Genomic DNA, 16,849 nt, shown 5'->3' on the forward strand with positions numbered 1-16,849 from the left:
ACAACTCACACGTTTACTGTTTAAAAATGTAGCGATGAATAAAACGATCAGTAACAAGGGAATATTTTTCCTTTTTGCAAGCCTTGGTATGTAATGGGTGTGTTTCCAAAACTACATTCTCTACGAAGTTTACATCGAATGAGGAATATGTGCATGTGTATAGAAAGGCAAAGAACACTTTGCCAAATTTTAAAATCGCCTTAAACTTTTGCAAAATAACGGAAGAAAACATTCAAATGTACATTGCTATGATTTGTACGAAAGTATTAGAGATAAATCGGTTTAGATAAGTTTACTAGGATATAATAAGAATTATCTGTGTTATTTTGCATATTACTCTTATTTTTTAAAAGTATATGAAATTTTGCTCTTGAATATCCCTGTCTGCATACATAGGGGGCCAGAGGGTTTTCTGATCGAAGCGGTCATTTTTGAGGGTCAAAGGCCCAATGTGTTGACAACAGGAAAGGGAAAGCTTTGCGTGTTGAATTTTCTTTCTTTTTCTTGCATTTTTATGTATTTTAAATTATTTTTGTCCGTAGTAACCATGTTTGTGTTTATGTCTGGAGTAACATAGATTATTATTTATTTTCCAAAATGGTTATTTTCTACTTGTTAATTAAAATTTTTCCATAATCGAGGCTAAAATGAATTGCAATCGACACAAATTATTGTCCGATTCTTTGTAATCGAGTCAGATTTAGCCTTTGCCATTTCTCAGCTGCTTTGTTTTAGGTCAGTAAGATTCGAATATCGGCCATTGTTGCTGGAGCATTCCTTTCATTAACAGCTGGAGAATTTGACATTACTCTGAAGTTCTGTAATGATTTTTTGGAGGAGTATGCTTCTCCCGCCCAAAGGTAAGTAAGTCTGAAATAGTTTACATTCAACTCCTTACGCTTAAATTTTCCTACCATATAATTATCCATAATTTAGACCTACAATTGCAATTTGTACCAGATTCCAAATTTTTTATTTTGAATTAGGAATGTCAAACGGGGGTTGGGGGTAATTTCTCTTTACTACTACTTCTAACGACTCACTACAGCACCAAGCCAACACAGCTACGCACGCTTTTCCTTCATCCCAATCTACTCAAAGCCTCCCTCTTTATACCCTCCCTTAAAGTTTCCACTTCGATTAAATCTCGCTTTGACATCCTCCCACCCCTGCCGCGGAAGACCGGCTTTCTGTTTAGCCCTAGACGGTTGGCCAAAAAGTACAATCTTTGGCAATCTGTCATCCTTCATCCGCAGAGTGTGCCCTAGCCATCTCAACCTTTCTTTCATTATAGCCCTAGAAAGCGGGATTGAACCACACTTTTCGTACAGCCTACTGTTCGAAATACGGTCAGTCAGTTGGATACCCGGAACAATGCGTAGGCAATTTCTCTGGAAAACATCCATCAAATCTTTATCCTCTTTTCGGAGCGCCCATGATCCAGAGCCAAATTTGACCACTGTCATCAATGTAGCTTCTAATATTTGGATCTTGGTTTGCAGACTTATCTTCTTATTCTTCCAAACTTTTTTTAACTGTGTAAAAATACCCGGAGCCTTGGCTATTCTACTTTTAACATATTCACTGCTCTCACCATCTTTACTAATAATATTACCAAGGTAAGTGAAGCTGTCCACCTAGTCAGTCTTTTACAAAATATTGCAAAACGTATGCATACAATGTATTTAAACATCATAGAACCCAATGGTAGAGAGGTTTCAAGCTCCCATTAGCAGAAATTATGAATTTGTCATATTTTTTTTTTTTTTTTTCGAGAATCAAGATCACAGATCCATGTCGCTTTGTTCGTGCTCTTTCTAGGATTGATCGTATCGAACCAATAATCCCAGAAAACAGGAACACGACTAATTCCTTTAGAGATTAGAAATTATATAGCTCCGCAGGGCCCTTGTCCTGGAACCTGTAGCTCAGACCTCATGGTCCTCCAATTATGTAGATCAAATATTTTTCGCAATCCTCATTTCAACAAGGTATAACAGGATCATCCGAACTTTGAAGCTGAAAGCGGAAGCAGGGCTTGGGTCCATGACCCTGCCTTGTATACTCCAATAAGTACTCTGGAAATGGTCCTTGAAAGATCACGGGTCAAAATAAGTCAAAGTTGTTTACACTTATGAAGTTTCGGGGAGATGAGAAGGCCCTAGAGCCCTGCAATTTCGTTGACTAGAATCTTTCTAGAATAATGATTTCAACAAGTTATACTGTGTCCTCTGGTTTGTGTATAACTTGATTCAGTTCAACTCTGTTCAGCACAACTTCTGTAACTAGAGCTTTTGACTGTTTTAAACAATTGTTTTTCAAATTTTCAATCATAGTGTAGGAGGGGGCTCTAAATAGGGATATTTTGGAGGGGCTGGCTGCCCTCTGATTACTTTTGAATATCACCCTGAACATGCCCTGGGAGTTTAAACTTAATTTCTCAAAGTATTTGCGAGTAAAAGTAGTTGCATTCGCAAGGATTTGCGGTCATAGTCACAAGTAGTCGCAGTCGCAAGTAGTTGTACTTGAAGTCGCAAGTAGTCACAGTTGCAAATAGTCGCCAGCGCAAGTAATCATAGCCGCAGTTGCAAGAGGTCGCAGCAGGTCTGGCAAGTAGTCGCAGCTGTAGTCACAGTAGTATTAGTAGTGGCTCTGAAAGTTTTTAGTTAATAACCTTTACCGTTCCCGTTACCCATTCCTGCGGATATTGCTGATACGCCTTTTTGGTAACCTGGATGCACATAGTGTATTTTAATTTAGTTCATCATGCCCCTCATTATTCCCTGAAGTTTCGTCTCAATACCCGTAGCCTTTTCGGACAAACCCAGGATAAAATATCCCCCTTTCCGAATGATAAATTCTGCATGTAAAAAATTGGTAAATTGCATAATTTGCTTTTCTTACCCCAGTGGCTGTGGGGCGCTTCGCATCCCTGGAGGCACATTTGTTAGACCTTTTCGTTATTTCGAAAAAAATGGCTCTTCAAAATCTCTATTGATGTTGAGGAGTGGGCTATCTGAAAAAGGAGAGGAGGGGTTGGTTGTCCTCCGATCGCTGTCTAACATCCCCCTCAACATGCCCTGAAAGTTTCTGTATCGATCCCTTGAACCTTGCATCTATACAGACAAGAACTTTTGTGCTTTTAAAATGGCATAACATATCCGTCGTTGGACAAAAATTGATCCCTGAAGATTGTGTTTTGGAATGGGCTACTTGTGTAATTTTGTGCCGTCGCCCCAGCTTTATGATTATGTAACTTTAATCCTTATTGGACCCTTTCTGATTCGTGGATCATTTTGGAAACCGTATCGAGTCATCAGTTGACTGGGCTAAATTAAAACACTGCAAATACGTATATCTCAATTTTCTGATCTTTTTGTTACAGAGCACTATAATTTCTAATTTCCAAAGGAATTAGCCGTGTTCCCATTTTCCGGGGTTATTGGTTCGACACTCACCCCTAGAAAGAGCTACTTAATACCCTCAGCCGTTCTTTAGATATTGCTGATAAGTCTTTTAGTCTACATCCTGAATGTAGTTTGGCTTGATTTCGTTTGACATCCTCCTCAACATCTTTGAAAGTTTCACCTGAATACCCCTTTTTGGAGACCCGAGATCAAATATTTCTCTATTCTCAATAACCAAAGTTATTTCTGAAGAATGGTCAAGTTGCATAATTTACAGCTCTTGCTTCGGGGCTGTGAGGGAGGATGAAAGCCCTTGAGGCATAGTTATTGACTATTTCGAATAAAACATTTTTGGGAGAGGGCATCTAAAAAGGGTATGGGGGCTGGTTACCCTCTGATCACTCTTCAACATCCCCTGAAAGTTTGAACTTAATATCCTCAGTTGTTCCTTGCTAATACACCCTTTTTACAACCAGCATGCATATAGTGTGTTTTGATTTCATTCGACATCCCTGTCAACATTTCCTTGAAGTTTTCCCTTAATAATGGAATTTTGAATCTTTAAGTACCGTTTAACAAACATAAGAATAAATAGGTTATCAAATGAAAATATTGCTTTATTTGTAAAATACTGCACATTCAGTGATATTGTATCACCTTAAGGCACTCATTGATATTTTTTTCATCTGAGGAATGACCCAACCGGGTTTATGGACTAATTCTCCGCCATGATTGGATCTTTTCCCTTTTTACTACGTTTGACAGCTCATAGAAGGGGCCATGAGCCTATGATTATGCCATAGATGTGATTATGCAGTGGGTAAAGAGTGAATTACGATCACCATTTCTGGTGGTCATGCACATAAAATTGAAATATTGAAATCTCGAAAATATAAGAAAAACGAAGAGTTTATCCAAGTGCATCGAAGTTCAGTGCCGTTTGGAGTGGACAGTCAACAGTCAGAAGTTGGGAAACGATATTTGTGCTAGTCATGGTAGTTATGGTAAAATGTGATTCTCCTAGGCTCTTAAAATGGGGAATTTTAGACCCCCAGCTACAGTGTTTGGACCATCAGACACCGACGGCTACCTTAGAATTTGAATTATGCAGCATTTTTGCCCCATATGGTCCTAAATTGACGTTTTACTGCACAAAATCATAGAGAGTGTTTTTTTCTGTGGCATGACCTCTTCGTTAGCGTCAATGCATGAAAATGGTGGTGGGGCAAAATGTATTTTTAAAGATCAGGAGGGGGGATTCGGTTGTTTCTTTCAGTTTTTTCAAAGAAAATTCAAAAAAGGTATTTCCTAAGTCTAGGGAGGGAGGATTCCAGTTGGGCAAATGCCTCCCTCCTGCTTCTCCCTAATTGATCCGATCAACGAAAACGGAAATGATTGCAATTCTATATGTGTAAATACAGGATATTTGGGCCGGAATGACTCCATAACGGTGAGTTTGCGGTAGTTTTGCAAGAGAGAAAAGATGCTCCAAAAGTCAAAATGCATCTATTAACAATAGTTTCATGACCCTAAACAACAGTTCAGGTAATAGGAACATCGACCCAATTTGCTATGGGGCAGGGGGGAGGGGGTAATTGCCCCTCCCAGACCTCAGTTTGCCTTTCCCCCCTCCTTCCAGACTCCAACTTGCCCCCCCCCCCCCCAGCTGAAATTTAGTTTCTTCAAAAACCTTGTCAAAACTAAGATAAGCCTGCATAATTCAATTGTCAACAGAAACAGATTAAGTTCCCTTTGGTTTATATTTACCTTTACAGTGCAACAAAGCACCTTTATAGCACTGTATAGAACCTTGATGGTGCCAAATGGCTCATTTTTCAGTTTTTAGAGTCATTTTCACTTGATTTGTGAAAATTGGCTCCATCTTTACCCCTCTCCCACCCCAGGATTTTGACGAAATTATTCAATTGCTGTGCTACTCCTTTTAAAATGTGTTTTCCGTCGTTGTTCATGGTGGGGACCGTAACCTACACTTTAAGGCTTTTGACAATAGTAGTCTCAAAGGTGTATATATTTTTTATTTCAGTTCGGTCGTTTTAGGAGATTTTATGCTCGTTTGCGTAATCCTCAATTATTTCTTCTGGTAACTACAAATTAATGTTCAATTAAGTCTGAACCGAAATTACTGTTTTCACAATACTACTGCGCGGGAGATAACAATGAGAGGTGGTTCCCTCTTTACTAGATTTCAGCTACTATTGCAGTCTTTATAGCGCGCCATAAGTTACGTAGATTGTAAGTGTCATTAAGCTTATGACGTGAAAATCTTGTAGTTCCTTGGATATATGTTGCTGTTTTGTCCTTTTAGTTACCTCATAAAATTATATAAAGCGGAAGCCCTTGTGATGTTAAGCAGACCAGAAGAAGCTCTTCCTTTACTGAACCCACAAGGTCTTACCAGTATTGATTCACGAACGGATAGCTCGTCGAAAAAACTGCTGTTTGTCAAAGGTATGGAAATCCCGATCACTTTTTATAATTTTTGTGTGTGGAACGCCAATAAAAATGAGACATAAATTACTATGCCATTTAGGATGGGCGAAGCGATTAACATAACACTGCGAAAAATCTTTGGGTAAAATGAAACACCAACAAAATATTTAAAATTCCTAAACCAACTTTAATTATTAAGTATTTTAAAATATTATTACTACTGGCTGTTGCGGATTTTTATAGCTAGCAAATAATATATTAACCTTGAAATTTCAGGGTATGAAATGTAGTAGCTTATATACAGATTTTGAAGTTTACATATAATGGACATCAAAAGCTAGACTTGTATGCCGTTTTCCGTTAGGTTCCTCGGGAGTTTTGTCCTACCTTAGAGTGCCCCAGTTCCTTTGTAAAGGAACCAGGGTCAAGATGAGTCTAGCTTCGAATGGATTTGAGGAACAATTCTAAGACAGAAAGGAGGTGTAGTGGTGGTGAATGCAATTAAGGTGCCTGCAATTTCCCTATACTTTGTGAAAAGCTACTCAAAGTAAGCCTTAGAGAAATTTGTTGAAAAAGAGAATAGATATCGAGTCGCTGCAGTAGCATTACAGATTTCAAGATCTCCCAGATTTCTTGCAAAAATTCTGGAGAGCTCAATCTGGAAGTCATAATTCCGAATTATGATTCTGTTCGTTAAATTTTTGATTTGTGTTTCCATATATTGCTCTGGCCCAGAAGTTGACTGAATAAAGCCCAGCTGTGGCCCAACTTGTAACTCACTGGAAAGAAGGGAATTCCTTAACTTTCGTCGTTCGTACATCCGCCACAAGGGGCTGTCAGATTTCAACCAAATATGATAGGAAGTAAAAGCTAGTAAGCTAGTTATGCTTTCAGTATTTCCGGATACCATCTGACATCTGTGAGAAAGAGAAAGGGGAATCACTAAATTTTTTGACCTCTGTACAACCAAAATTGATCGTCAAATTTTGACCAAATTAGATAGAGAGTAAAAGGTGAGTGCTACCTTTAAGGGATGATAGAAAAACAGGACGTCTCCAGGGGTCCAGTTTTCCCGGACCCCGGGAGAAAATTCGATCTCAACGAAACAACACGGTTGGAAGCAAGAGTAAATGTCCTAGTTGTACCTTTGTGGAGCGCACAATGATCCAAACTCTATGGGGGTGAGACAGAGAGGCTCCTGTATTATTTTCATCAGGGCATCTAGCGAATGGAGCTATTGGATGTCAATCCAACTTTATTGGGAGCAAGAATAAGTGCCCTAACTGCGCCTTCCGAGTATTTAGGCACAGTCAATCCTTTGTGGGAGGAGGGTTTGGTTTCCTAATTTTGTACAATCAGGACTTGAGACACGAAAGGTTTTAAATTTTTCACGAACCTTGTAGAAAGTAAGAGTCAGTGATCTGCATTTTTGGGATCAAGTTTCTATCCAATCTTTGTATGAAAAAGAAATAGAAGGGATCTCTATAGTATTTTCATCAGGGTATCTGGCAAAAGAGATCATCAAATCTTCCCAAAAGTCTTGTCTTCTGCACATTTCCCAGAAAGGATTTTCAGATCGTGACTAACTGTGGTGGGAAGGAAGAACAAAAGTCTTCATTCCACTTTTTGGGAGTCTGGTCTGTTCTGAACGATGTTTATGAGGGTGGCCAAGGGAAGGGGGTCCATAAAGTCATGGCATATTTTCCAAAAATGACATCTGATTCCAACCAAATCAAATTGGGAGTACAGTTAGTGTACCTAGTTATTTTTTTTCATCCGACTTTTGCTTTGCCGAGGCAATCTTAATTTTGAGGGTTTTCTGTGGGTATGGATGTTCTTGTAACCAGGACATGTATTGGAGCCGGTTTTCTGTTTTGACACGATTTTGTAGAAATCTAAACTGTACCCCATGATTTGCCTTCTGGAGGTCCAAACACGATGCGACCTCTGTAGTGAGAGAGGGTAACCAAATTCTTGTATTCAAGCTATTCTCCAGAATAAGTTGCTCAATATCCACGAATATTGATGATAACAAGTAACTAATGTCCTAGTCTTGATTGTAAGGGCTCTGGAACCCATATGGGGCAGGATCTAAATCATAGTCATCGGTCTATCCTTCTAGTGAAGTTCTTGGATATCAATCAAACTTAGTCAGAAGTATAAGTATAAGTTATTTTGCTACTTCTCTCTAACCAGGGTCCAACTGCTGCAATTCAATAGATCATGAAGAAGGGGAGAGAGTGTGGATTATTTTTATAAGTACACTTTCACAGAACGGACGTCAGATTCTAGCCAAAATCTAGTATAGGCGTGATGGAGAGAATCATTGAACTAAGTATGGTCTAGAGCTACAGTTATGCTCCCGGGTGTCCGTACTTGATTGTTCCTCTGTGAGGCAAGGGGTAGCATTTTTATCATCTATGTGCATAAACATGGTCTATTGGATCTCAACTAAAGTTGGCAGGGTTTAAAGAGCTTTAAGAAGGATCACGTCTAATCCTGTTGACATTACCACTTTAGCTGCCCTGCAACTGTGACTCAAGGGTCACTTGAGCCTTGCTAGTAGGTATTTAGATATATAGCTACTACTAGCTACTATGCTAGTAGGTATTTATATATATATATGCTAGTAAATATTTACCTTTTCTTTTACAGAATGGTATCCAAGCAGTTTGGATGTTGCGAAATGTGTATTACAGTACAATATGGCTGTTGCTTTGACTATTCGGGGAGAACTTGAAAAATCTGCTGAAATAATTCGGCTGCTGTGGATGGCACGTGGCAGTGGAGCAGATATCCCTACTCAAGTTGTAGCTCTGGCGCTATACATAGAAATAAAAAGGGGTAAATTTTGTTTAATTGCACTTTTGAAATCATTAGGAATAATGATCCTTTCCTGTTATACTTAAGCTGTCCAACTAACAGTTGGAGCACCAAAATGATTCTAGTCGTTACTATATTTGATCTTCAGCATTTGCATGTGTATCAGTCATAACACTCACCAAAATACAATTTATTTTGACATTCCATTGAATGAGAGTTGGATTGTCAACAATACCGACTGTGAGATCTTTAGCCCCTTTAATTAACACGATACTGTAAATTGAGAATCTTGCTCTTTCATCGAAAAGAACTTTTGTGGAAAACCTTCTGTTTGTGAACGTAACTTCAAAAAAGAAGAATATCTCGAATTTTTTTGCTTCTCATGTGAAAGCTATTGTAGACGGAACTTTATCATGGGTGTGTTTCTTCGTTTCTCTTTCTTCTTTTTCCTTTATATGTGAAGTTTTCTGTCATTTTCTTTTCCTCTCGCCTCTTTCGCTTGATTAAAGTCTCCAGGTATGAAACATAAATATTTTTTTAAAGCTTTGCTTAGTATCTAAGTATTTTTACATCTCTATTTAACTCCATCAGCATTGTGTTTTGTTGGAGGAGGGTCGAGGTAACCGGCTATTGTAGTCTGATTCTTGACTCAATTTAGTCAGTCGCCAAATTGTAAAATAATAATGATCTTTATGGTGAGAACGCTGTACTGCTCCGTTCTTCTGCCTTTTCACCACTTTACCAGTGAATATGAGCGTATCATGAGTATGTGTACGCACATTGCAGCATAGTTTACAAATCTTATTAGCTTATTTCTAAAATTTATTAGCTAATCAATGGCTGGGTCTGTTTTTGGTGTTCGGGGGGTCATTTTTAAGAGTTCTTCGTGTTACGTGTAAACGTCCTAAAAGGATGGGAAAATACACACACCCATTATATTGTGATTTGTAAGAGGAACTTCACCTTAGGCTATATTCCCAAGATGTGGACTAAAACAAGGGGTGTTTGTACCTAAGCTTGGGAAAGAAGATTTTTCAAATCCCAGTTTGTAGAGGTTGATTGGTACTTTATGAGTAGTCCTGGGACCAAAACTCTGATGCACAAAAACCAAATGGGCTTTAAAACTGGAAGCCCTGCAGAAACAGCTGTACACGAACTGGTATTGCATATAGACAAGTAAGGGGAGTAAGGAATACGCTCAGGCATATTTCTAGACATAGAAGAGGCGTTTGATGACGCAACTTTTGAATCTATAAAAATAACCATGGATGACGGTAAAACAGATAAAACAATACAAATATAGAATCCCCATATGTTCAGAAACTGGCAAGTACTCGTGAAGCTAAAGGAGGTAAAGAAAAAAAAACGCTGTTCTGAAAGGAAGCCCTGAAGGAATGGTGAGTCTTCCATATATTGAACCTTATTATAAATGATCTTTTGAGTCTATTAGAATTGTGTTCTGGGTACACTCAGGCATACACCGAGTATTAAGTGTCTCTCTGACGGGTAAATGTCTGAAAACCTTTTTTGAATAGGGACGACACATGCTGAACACGATTCAGGTATGGTCACGAAAACATAAACTGTATATTACTGCTCTAGAGAGTGAAGCCTTAGTATTCACAGATAAAAGAGAATAAGTCAAACCATTGCTGTCATGTGGTGTAGTCCATCTGGGTCAACTCGAATCATATGCAGGCAAACGTGATTCCTTTAATAAGAACAGAAAAGCTTGCCTGTCTGATGATCACATCACCCTACTGTGGAACTTCCATGGCATCAATGCAGCTATGTGTAGAACTTCATTTTTCTAAAGGAAGAAACAATAAGAAGTTTTGTCAGGCTCTGCCTGGCAATACAGGGCTGCCACAAAGTTCCTAAAGTCTTTGAAAGTCCCTAAATCTGACTTTGGTCCCTTTTGGTCCCTAGTTCAGTGCTCAGGTCCCTTAAGAATTTTTCCTGATCAACATTCTTCCATATTAGTTGAATATCTTATGTCTAAGTAATGGAAGCCATTATGCAAGGTATGGTATTTCAAACCATAATCATGTTTCACGGCTACAGCGTTACCATATAAAGTAGTGAAAAGGATTGACACCCTTGCCTCTCGAGTCATCTTAGGATATATTTTTTTATCCTAGCTGTCAGGAGATTTAATTATTTTGTCAGTGTTATGCTGAAACGTGGTCCTAGCTAGTCTTGAATTCTAAGGGGCTGATTATTTTGTCTGTAGTATGCTAGATACGTTTTTTTTTATCCTGGCTTTCAGGACAGTTTGTTATTTTATCAGTGTTTTGTCAGATAAGTGGGCCAGCCTTTCGATTTCAGGGAGTTAAGGGGTAATAGCCTCTTGGACTAACTACTCTTAACTTTTCTTCTTGTTTCAGGCTTAACGGTAACTGCTTATAACTGAATTTAAATGGGTAATTGCAAAATTAAGAATGTTTGGCTTGAGGAGAAAGACAAAACAGGGCACCAAATGAAAGAGTGGTGCTTCGCAATTCATCACTTGTTTGTCAGAAAGGTTGTTACTCTCTACTGCGGCGCTCTCGGACTGGAGAACATAAGAAAAACATCCAAACTAAGCTGAAACCCAATCAACTTTGTTTGAATTCAGCCTCCAGCTGTGCCCTGGAAGGTAATCAAACTGGGAATTGCACTTACTCAGTAAATGAGCAAACAGTGATAGCTGAAATTATATGGGCTCTAAAGATGATTGAATCTGACTACTCCGGTAATTCGGCAGACGGAATAGAAGAAGTCTTCAAGAAAATGTTCAAGGACCCAGATCTTAATAATTTCACTATCGGGCGAACCAAGTTTACATACCTGTTGAATTAAGCGCTTGGACCACATTTTCAGAAGATTACACTGTAGGAAATTGGTAATAGTTATTATGTGACAGAATTTGATGAAACTACCAACAGCGAAAACAAAAAAAAGTTGCAGATTAGCATCCGTTTCTGGTCTGAAAAGATGAATCAGGTGGTAGAGAGGCATCTGAAGACTTGTTTCTTAGGTTATGCCACTGCAGAGGACCTAAAATTGGAAATTTTGAACGAAATTAATGGTAGATGTTTTTCCCTCTCTAAGCTGCTTACTTTGAGCAATGCCGGCCCGAATGTGGAATAAAAAACTGTTCAGACTGATGGACAGTGAGAAACGAAAGGTAACAAATAGTGACGGACTTTTAGACATTGGTACCTGTAGAATTTACATTGTACACGCCGCCTTTCTCAAAAACCTAGAAGACGTTTGGAAGACTTGATGTAATCTCATTGTGAAGGTGTATTACTTTTTTCGTGGTTAAGCTGCGTGGCTGGAAGACTATTCAGAAAACTGGGGTTCCCAGGTCAAACTTTGTCAAACATGTACCAACCCAATGGCTTTCGATTGGTCCTGCTGCTGCTATTTTGGAGGTGAGTGGAGTTCGTCCGGAATGAGGCAGACTCTATCTGCTGACCACGTGCCTCTGGATATGGGGTTTTTCCCTAACTAAACACTCCGATCAGGACAACCTCATGTGGCGGGTGGAGCCAATCCCGGGAGTCTCAGTACCTAGTTTTAATCTAGCTCTAATCAAATCCAGTCCTAGGGTTGGTTGGGCTATCGACCCTCCACCCGAAAATTAAGTGTTACGAAAAGTGACAATATAGCCTCGGACCCAGATTCCCTTTTAAGATCTCGACCATCCCGCGTCAATGGACATGCTGACGACGTCAGAAAGACTGACAGACTAAACCTTATGGACCGAAGAGGTCTACGAACAGACACCTGGAATGTCATGACTCTGAATGCACCTGCGTCAAAGAACCTACTCTCTGAAGAACTTCGCAAGAACAAAGTGTCAATGCAGGTCTTACAGAAACCCGTCTTACCGGAAGCGGAGAAGAGCGAATAGGTAACAGTGACTCATTGCTCTGGTCTGGAGGAAGCTCGAGAAGGAATGGCGTTGGCCTTGCACTAAATAGCCTTACAAGAAAGGCCTTACATTTACATGAAGCTGAGAAGAGCGAATAGGTAACAGTGACTCATTGCTCTGGTCTGGAGGAAGCTCGAGAAGGAATGGCGTTGGCCTTGCACTAAATAGCCTTACAAGAAAGGCCTTACTTTTACATGAAGCTGAGAAGAGCGAATAGGTAACAGTGACTCATTGCTCTGGTCTGAAGGAAGCTCGAGAAGGAATGGCGTTGGTCTTGCACTAAATAGCCTTACAAGAAAGGCCTTACATTTACATGAAGCTGAGAAGAGCGAATAGGTAACAGTGACTCATTGCTCTGGTCTGGAGGAAGTTCGAGAAGGAATGGCGTTGGCCTTGCACTAAATAGCCTTACAAGAAAGGCCTTACTTTTACATGAAGCTGAGAAAAGCGAATAGGTAACAGTGACTCATTGCTCTGGTCTGGAGGAAGCTCGAGAAGGAATGGCGTTGGCCTTGCACTAAATAGCCTTACAAGAAAGGCCTTACTTTTACATGAAGCTGGGAAGAGCGAATAGGTAACAGTGACTCATTACTCTGGTCTGGAGGAAGCTCGAGAAGGAATGGCGTTGGCCTTGCAGTAAATAGCCTTACAAGAAAGGCCTTACTTTTACATGAAGCTGTATCTGACAGATTAATGAAGGCCCACTTTGGACACAAGCATGGCAAGATGACATCAGATGAGGTCATCGTATGCTATGTCCCAACCAACGATTCTGATGATGCGACTAAGGAGGATTTCTACTCTGCTTTGTCCAGATGCCTTGCGACAGTACCCCACCCTCCATGATATAACTGTTCTCCTTGGCGACTTTAATGCGACAGTGCGCGATGATATGGGTGTATGGCGTGGCACAATTGGTCCTGTATCCCCCGACCAGACAATGGGCTCCGCCTACTTGAACTGTGCCGATCTTCCAACGCAAAACTATTCATCAGTACACGTGGTATAGTAACGACGGTCGTACAAAGAAGATGATTGACTACGTCATTATTTCCAAACGCTGGAGATCATTGGTGAAGAACTGCAGAACTTACAGATCAGCAGAGCTTGGAAACGCAGACCATAGGCTTGTGTGCGCCGATCTTCGGCTTCGCCTCCATGCACAACGATCAGGAAGAAAACCCGTCGCTGCAGATATTGGGAAACTAAAGGAACCAGATACTCGCCAAAAGTGCAGTATCGAGATATCAAATCGCTTCGAGGCCCTTGGCTCACTTAATAGCAGTGAAGATCTCTGGAAGCATTTTAAATCACAGACCAGCGAAGCAGCACAACGAGTGCTTGGCAAGAGGAGTTACCCAAAGAAATCGTGGCTAACTAATGAAACACTGCAAGTCATAGAGCAAAGACGGAAGGCAAGACTTCTTGGGGACATGACCACATATCGAAGGCTCAATGGAGTGCGGAACAGACCCATTCACCGGGATAGAACCCAGTTTTTTGCAAGGAAAGCCAATGAAATTGAGCTAGCTGCAAAAAACAAAGACATGGGCAGCTTATTCAAGCATCTCCAAGATCTCACTGAAAATAAAACTCTCACCTTGGGTCCCGTCCTGTCCAGGGATGGTGTACTTCTTTCTGATGAAGGTTCTTGTCTTGAGTGGTGGAAGGACCACTTCTGTCCGTTTGCGCCTCCTAATGATAGTCCCAGCCAACCTTGCAGTCAAAGACGTGGAACCGATGCTCCTACAGATGAGCCTTTCAGCCCCTCTGAAATTGGACGTGCATTAAAAGGCTCAAGAATAATAAATCTTATGGTAGCTCCGGCTTAAACTCAGAGCTGCTAAAATATGGAGGTCTTGCAATGCTCCTGTTTCTACACACCCTGTTCTCTACAATCTGGCAAACGGTGATAATTCCCGAGGATTGGCAGAAGGGTGTCATCATCCCCTTATGGAAGAGAAAAGGCTCAAGAAGTGACTGGTCCAACTACCGGGGAATAACGTTACTGTCAGTCCCTGGCAAACTGTTTTCAATAGTCCTGCTGGAGCGATGTCGGGACATCATTCGAAAAATCCGGCGACCAGAGCAAGCTGGTTTTATGTCGGATCGTTCAACCATCGAGCAGATTTTCACGATTCGACAAATAGTAGAGAAGACCACAGAGTTCCGACAGAAATCGTTTATTGCCTTCGTTGACTTCTGTGCCGCATTTGACTCAGTCGATCGAAAAGCTCTTTGATGGATTCTAGAGTTGACTGGCCTACCCGAGAAATATTGGAGACTTCTCAAGGCGCTGCAGCATGGGACGGAGAGCTGTGTACAAGTAATGGTCGAGGCAGCCCGTTCTTTCAAATCACGACAGGGGGCGCCAAGGATGTGCAGTGGCTCCAAAGCTCTTCAATGTCTTTTTTTTTAGGCAAAACCATTAGGTTTTGACAGATTTTATTTCCAGCTATTTCAGTAAGTAAGAAAAATAAATATAACAGATTTCGAAAAACAAAACTGAGGCTTCCAGCTGTTATGAGCATGAAATAAGATATGGTAAAATAGATTGGACCGATTGGTTTTGTGTTCTGGTTTCAAGGGCTTGAATTTTAAATCTCGGTTTGTGACCTAAATTGCCACGTAATTCGTTTTGTATTACCGAAGACGAACTACGTTTTGCTTCAATTATTATTTATAGGACGTTGAGTAAAAAAAAAAATATAGCTTTATGAATCCAGTGTAACTTTTAAACATTTTTGTCTTAATATTGCCACTTTTTTCAGGTAACTTCGAGATAGCCAGAAATATTGTCAAATACCAGTTTCCATCATTTAAATGACCATTGTGGAAGCTTTCACGGAAGACGCAATTTTTCCTCATTTTTTGTTACAATGAGAATAATATTTGTAATTATATCTTTTTCTTGTTCTATAAGAGCCTGTTGGATGATATGCATAAAAAAGGGAAAAAATATTTCAACCTTTTTTGAATACCCATTTACCTTCAGGCACAACAGAAAATGGATACTCCCTTTGATTATCTGAAAGCAACCTACAGGCTGTATAATTTTCCTAGAGATATGTGTGGTTCAGGTGAAAAGACCAAATCATCGTTCTCAGTGTTTGGATTGGTTGGATGTTATGATAACGTTCTGCTTGTTCAGTTCATATTAAGATGAATGTATATGGATCCAATTTATTACAGTGTCTTACCGACATTACTGGCCTAGTTCTTTGCTGCCATGTGATTAGGGTATATTATTCTCCGTCTTTTTCCTTTTTTCTTATTACCCAAAAAAATGTTTGCTGCTAACCGGAAAAATCAAAAATTTTAAGCAAATAATTGAAAGCATGAGTTTGTCGTGACTTTTTTAAATTAACATTTTTATTCCCCTCCCCTTCATTTTAGTCTAAAAATTTTCAGATTTTACAAGGAAAAACTTCTTAGTAGAATTAGAGATTGAAGCGATTATTGGAATTCTTATCATTTTAAAAATTTGATGCTTTTAATGAAAGACTTGCAATTTCAATCGTTTAAAAATAGATGTGTATATTATATCGTCTTCTTAATATATTATAGTGAATTATTTTTTTGAATAGTCTAAAATAAATCAAGGGTAGACAGTAACACCTAGGAGAGGTGGCGCAATACTTCGAAATGGCCTAGGTCTTCACAACATACATAAAGTCCTTATTCAATAGCACTTGAACATCATTATTCAGAAAGTAATTTAAAAACACCCTATTTGAGTTATTACTGAATGCAGAAAAAAAGCTAAATTCCTGTTTTTGCCTCACTGTATGTAAAGAGCGACTCGGTCCAATAGTAGCTGAAAATCTAAAAAAACAGAATTTTGATAACAATGAAAAGTTTAATGTTTTACATCCAAAGTTACGAGGATGAGAAAACTTCCCTCATTTTTGAAAAAGGGAGGGATATCCCTCAAAGGTCAAAGAATCGTATTGCACCATCAGATTCAGCATATCAGAGAACCCTACTGCAGATTTCTCAAGCTTCCATCTTTAAAAATGTAAAAATACTCTATATTTTGCCAGAAGGAAGATTCGTTTGTTTTTTTCCTAGGGGTAATCATATCAAACCAGTAGTCCTAGAATATTGGGAGAGGGCCCACTTGAACGGTAATTAAAAGTTGTAGCGCCTTTTTAAATGATTAAAAAATTGGAGGGTGACTAGTCCCCCTCCCACGTTCCTTTTCATCAAGTGCGTCCGGTAAAAAATTTGAGACAGTCGTTTTGTT

General features: G+C 39.6%; 1 protein-coding gene across 1 annotated transcript in view; it reads left to right on the forward strand.

The window, feature by feature from the left end:
• The window catches only part of LOC136028061 (CCR4-NOT transcription complex subunit 10-like), a 56,272-nt gene extending 40,747 nt beyond the window's left edge, over nt 1-15,525 (forward strand). Inside the window, exons 10-13 of the mRNA XM_065705654.1 lie at nt 736-860; nt 5,734-5,876; nt 8,514-8,702; nt 15,375-15,525. Of these exons, the coding sequence (XP_065561726.1) occupies nt 736-860; nt 5,734-5,876; nt 8,514-8,702; nt 15,375-15,430 (513 nt within the window). The 3' untranslated portion in view covers nt 15,431-15,525. The remainder of the gene's footprint in view (nt 1-735; nt 861-5,733; nt 5,877-8,513; nt 8,703-15,374) is intronic.
• Nucleotides 15,526-16,849: the final 1,324 nt, after the last annotated feature.

Source organism: Artemia franciscana, chromosome 6, assembly GCF_032884065.1.
Source record: "Artemia franciscana chromosome 6, ASM3288406v1, whole genome shotgun sequence".
NCBI lineage: Eukaryota > Metazoa > Arthropoda > Branchiopoda > Anostraca > Artemiidae > Artemia > Artemia franciscana.